The 5,849-nt window shown below is 38.2% G+C and overlaps 1 protein-coding gene across 1 annotated transcript in view; it reads right to left on the reverse strand.

The window, feature by feature from the left end:
• LOC106522275 (protein FAM171B) overlaps positions 1 to 5,748 on the reverse strand; it is a gene marked incomplete in the record, with an annotated part of 13,648 nt that extends 7,900 nt beyond the window's left edge. The window contains 1 exon segment of the mRNA XM_014015225.1: positions 5,471 to 5,748. Coding sequence (XP_013870679.1) covers positions 5,471 to 5,708 — 238 coding nt within the window.
• Positions 5,749 to 5,849: the final 101 nt, after the last annotated feature.

Here is a 5,849-nt window from a genome sequence, read left to right on the forward strand (position 1 = left end):
CACACACACACACACACACACACAAATAAACAAATCTGTAAAATCCCTCAGGATGCCAGTCATTTAATCACAATAAATTGCAAACAGATCGACACATACCAAACATATGAATTTTTCAGGGACAGCCAATCGCTTCATTAAGTCCACATTTCCAATTTTCTTTTAAGGGAATTCATAATCATGACGTGTTCAGACAGCTAGAGGAGAATCCCACTGAGGGTGTAGCAGTGATTATGTAAAAACTATTAGCCCCTCACACTATGCACCAGTGGCCAGTAATGAGCTCATGACAAGGCTTTGCGTCGGGGAGGTCAGGTGTTGCATAACAATGGTGCTCAGTAATCTGTCACGATTCGTCTGGATGAATTAAGCTGTTTAATCCCTGAAGGTAATTTAACACAACAAATGTTCAAAGTAGACTAATTTATTAGCAGTGGTTCACATTCCAACACATAGAAGTATTTTGTCTATTTCTCCATCCTCTCTACTCAGTGGCTGATGATCACAGTTGATGCTACGGAGGGCCGAAACTGATGTTATTAGAAATAAAAGCAGAAATATATAAATGGACCAAAAAGTAACTAAATACACTCAAAAAGCACCAGTTAAATTAAAAAAGGAGAATTTCACCTCATGTTTTGCAATTTAATTGACCTTCAGATTTATTTTCCTGCTTAGATAAAAAAAAACATATATTCTATAATTTACATTTTCCCACAAGTTTTTTTTATTTCCATGTGTTTCTACATTTCTTTGTCTACTGTTTTTGTTTTATCGTATGCATTTCTGCATCGTTATGCAAATAAGGTGGGCGTGGCTTCTCAGGTCAGCTCCTCTCCTATTGGTCAACAGACAGTATGAAACTTGTGCTGCATCAGTTTATCCTAAAGTTTCAGTTTAGTTARAAACRTGCACAGGTGTTTTCCTCCTTKTCTGTGTTTTAAASTCAACTTTAAACTTTAAGCTAAATTGTRGCGGCACAAGCATGCACAGTAGATCTGCACGTGGATCCTGCTCCTTCCTGTCTGTTGACCAACAGGAGAGGAGCTGACCTAAGTAGCCCCGCCCACCTCATTTACATAATGAGGCAGAAATGCATAAGATAAAGTAAAAACAGGAGACAGAGAAATGTAAAAGCAACACATGAAAATAAAAAGACTTGAAAAATAAATAAAATAAATATTTAAGAGACACAAATTTCTTTTATTTATTAATTTATTCGTCCATCTATATTTCTGCTTTTATTTCTAATTGTGTCAGTTTTGGTCCTCCATATTTGACAGAACATCACTTCATCTCTTTAGGAATAGCTAAATTGCTAACTGTTGTGTTTTTATGTAACTTCAAATAAACATCAATGCTGAATAATCATGCAACATCCATAAACTTGAACTTTTTTGTGTCTGAACATAATCAGATTAATCTTGTGGCTCAAACAGCATGAAATCAAAACATTATAAAACTCTGCAGCACAGTTCTCTGCTAGCGCAAACATATTTATTTTCACTTACTGCTCTGCTGTAAATGTTGTCTGAGCTGAAAAGTGCTGCAGGATTGGATCGAAACCTAAAAGTTCGGCGAGCTTTAAATTGCCGTAGCTCGCTCATCATCCGTTCTACAGGGATTTTCTACAAAGAGGCCGCGAAGAAGCGCTTATTGCACTTTTTATCTGGAAACGAAGTGCTGAAGCGCTGCAAATAGCAGCAATTTCTCATCATAATACCATAAGTATCTTTCTGTAAATGGTGACAAAAGAACATTGGCAGTGGCTGGATTGCTGCTGCTTCGAGTGCTCATAATCCTGCTGCTAAAAAAATCTCCTATATGTATAAAAATAAATAAATAAATATGAAACCACGCTTAGCACTACCAGCTTTTAGCGAAGGCCAGACAACCAGACCCTCCCCTACAATTCTCCTTTGAACCGAACTGCCATGCTTCCATTTTAAGCGGCCAGTTTAAAGCAGCGTGTGGATTTGGTTGATGAGAGCAGTGCAGATGGACGGGAGCACGATGGTTTCCCTGAGGCAGCCTGCTCTTGTCAGCATGCCTGTCCTGTCTCCAGGCCAAACACAACAAAAGGGGGAGGTCAGGAAATCTGAAGTGGAGTTGTTCTGTGCCAGATTACTATAATCTCTCCATTTGGCGAACTGACCCTCAACACAAAGAGGTTTATGAAGCAGACAGACAAAAAAAAAAAGGGTTTGTGAGGCCAGTTTGAGGGTGCGGGTTAAACACTGTTATCAGCAACAGAAAACCATAGATGTTAGACAAATTATTATCTTCCTAAATTAACAAATTAAAGAAAATAGATGAAAGGATGACACTTTATGGTTATTGGAAACAAAAGCACCATCGTTTGATTTAGCAAATGGAACATCTACTTTATCATGAGATGATGGGAATTAGAGAGAATCACAAACATGTTGACTGATCAGTTTTGTAAGACCACCAGRCGGCTCGGACAGATGGTCCGACAGGGATTTATCTGTGAAGACTCCTGTCTACCCTGCATGTGAGCTGGAATTAGGCCACAGTTTTCTCTGATGGAGAGGAGGAAAACACAAACACACTTTGATTAGGTTCTCAGGCACATAATGTGAAACGGAAGACTGGTTGTTGTAGATTTTGTGGTGGATTTTCACAAACAAACAAACACACACCACTTTACAATAAATACTTCCCTTATAGATGGCSAAATCTTCAGACTAGTTTTGTAAGCACAACGTAATGAAAACACATATTTTACGTATAATATTGTACTGAATTACTGCATTATACTTATCCACAATTATCAAAAGGGAGGCTTATGGTAAAGTATAAGACAGTATGTACATTATTAATGACAAATAAACACGTATACAATTGGAATAAGGAAGCCTTATGGTAAAGTGTAAGGCAGTACACTATTTTATTAAAGGGCCAATATTATGTGTTTTTCAGGCATATATCTAAATACTATACCATAATAAAGTATCTATGTCACCTTTAGTTGTTATTAAAATGCTGTTTTATGTTTAAATGGAAAAAAAACTTATCTTCTCATCACTCCTCTTGTAAATGCCTTGAAATTGGCCTCTGTCTCTTTAAGAACCACCTTCGCTTCTGTCTACCCCATTTCGGTGCGGGGGGGGGGGGGGGGTGCGGATTTTACTTGACATTTGAAAATACATTTCCTCAAAGGTATTTTTAATCTGAAAAGCGCTTCACTGAGTGAGAACTCAGCAGACAGTTAGGTTTCACTTTCACCCGAGAGTCTGCAGGAGTCATGGGCGGGGTGTGTGGGGAGGGGGAAGGGGGTGCGCTCTGCCATGAGGAAGTTCGGCTTAAAGACACGTCCCAGGGGCGTTTCTGGTCCCCACCTGTCGTTTTGCTCCTCAGCATGGCTTCCTAAAAACCCTGCAGGATTTCTCAAACATGCATGAATGAGTCAAMGCAAGGCTTTGGGCATGTTTTTTTATGAGAGTATAACATTATAGCATGATATAAATCTCAAAAGTTCATTTTTCATGATGTTGCCCCTTTAATGACTAATAAACATGTGTAAATGCCACGAGGAAGCCTTATTGTAAAGCGTGAGACAACTATTTATTAATGACTAATAAACATGTATAGGTTTAATAAGGAAACCTTACTGTAAAGCATTAGATAGTTTAATTGACTAATAAATGTGTAAATGCCATGAGGAATCCTTATTGTAAAGTGTAAGACAGTACGCTATTTATAAGGCTCCCTTTTAGCATTTATACATGTATATTAGTCATTAATAAAATACCCACTGTTTTACACTTCACAATAAGTCTCCCTTTGACAATTGTGGATATGTATAATGCAGTAATAAAGTACAACATGATATGTAAAATGTGTTTTCATTACATTATTGTGCTTCCAAACCTAGTGTAAAATGTTTAATAAAACACCTTTAGATGCAAATGTACATGAACAGATTTGGCTCACTATTTGGCAAGAAATCAGATAGTTTTTTCTCTTATTTGTCCTTAATCAATGGACACTAAACACTTATTAATTTATAGTGTTTACAGATGAATTAATAACCTATAAACTATTTATAAGCCATCTATAAGGGGAGTTTTATTGTAAAGTGGTACATAAGGATTGCAGTCCAAACAAACACYAATGGAACCTTTACACTGTGGCCAGTTTCACATGGTTATTCTGGTAGGGATATAAAAAATGCTACAGCTAGCTGCTGCTGCTATTTATCATCTGTACTGAACTGAACTTCACTTAAGTGCAACAGGTAAGATACTAATTGTTCATACCTTTTCTACAGAACCTGACTTCTAAATATCTGTAAAATACCTCTAAGCAACTCAACAACAGCCTTTATCCCAGAATGTAAAATGTTTGTTTTTCTAATCTTTTTAAATTTTGCTTTTCATAGCTTGAGTGAAGAGTGGGCAGATTTTACTCTGAACTGACGGCTGTGAGGACACTTGGCAGCATCAGCAGCCAGCCAGCAGGGGAGGAGGAGGAGGAGGAGGAGATTGTTGTTTGTACCATCATGCTCAAATAACATGGCCAAGTTCTGTAAGTCCACAAGACATACACAGACCGGGTCATGTGACGGCAAAGTACTCCTACATCAGCATGAATTAAACATGAATCACTCCATAAGAGAACAGATTCATCTAAAGTTCAACAGGAGGACACAGGAGAAAGATGAGCACATGCTCAGCTCAGCTTTTGTAAATAATAAAAATAATAATAGGAGCCAAAAAGAGAGAAATTAAAGAAGATGAGTCAGTGTTTACAGCTAAAAGAGTTTAAAGCACAATCTGAGCTGGTCTTTAAAAATGTTAGGCTCCTCCCAACATTTCTTGAAAAATTAGAAATTATAAATAGTGTCTTAGTGATAAATGGAGTTAAGAGGAGCAGATGGAGAKGTGGCTTTTTCCTCACTTATTACTCACCAAATCAGATTTCTGTGGAAACCCTCCCACAGATGGCTGAATAATATAAGAACATGATCTAATACAGTGTAAAATAGAATGGGCAGAATGAAACAATAACCATGGAGATAACTGTAATTTTAACCAAATATTATAGCTGGCAAATGTAACACAACAAAAGTTCAAATATGAACTGAATTTATTTTAAGTAACAACTTCAACTTAAAGAGTTTAGATTTAATTTTACCCTTCAGGTCAAATGAAAACAATAAAACACAACATTCACACTGCATGTCTTAATGCCCAGATCAGATTTTTATTTAACTTTATTTTTTGAGTGTTTGTTCACATCATAATAAGGTCAACCTTCTCCACCAGATTCAGCCACAGAAGATGTGACGTCACACGCAGCGCAACAGTTTATTTTTACAGTGCATTTTCATRTTTTTAGATCTGATGGAGCAGAAATATCATTTAAATAATCCCAATAACATCAAAATAAAATAGTATTAGTAAAAAGTAAACTGTGTGAAATGTTTACAGGAGCTGGTTCCGACCTGGCAGGGGCCTGTTCAGCTGCTGAAAAGCCTCTTGTTTCAGRAGATCCGGGTTTGAAAGGTTCCCCTCATCAGCATGCAGGACGGGTTCCGGACCGGGACCCGGACTGACGGTCTCAGTTTCTGCGGTTGTGCTGAGAAGCAGCGCGCAGATCAAACTCCTGCAGAGTGAAGGCATGACTGAGAGCAGCTGCTGGGCCTTTCTGGACCTGCTGCTGCTGCTGGGTCCAGCTCTCATCTCTACAGGCTGCTGCTCAGAACTCCATCAGAACCAGTTCTGTCAGCTGCTCTGTGAGGAAACTCCACCCCCTTTACACCCCCCTCCCACACACACACACACACACACACACACACACACACACACACACACACACACACA

Source organism: Austrofundulus limnaeus, unplaced genomic scaffold (genome assembly GCF_001266775.1).
Source record: "Austrofundulus limnaeus strain Quisiro unplaced genomic scaffold, Austrofundulus_limnaeus-1.0 Scaffold125, whole genome shotgun sequence".
Taxonomy (NCBI): Eukaryota; Metazoa; Chordata; class Actinopteri; order Cyprinodontiformes; family Rivulidae; genus Austrofundulus; species Austrofundulus limnaeus.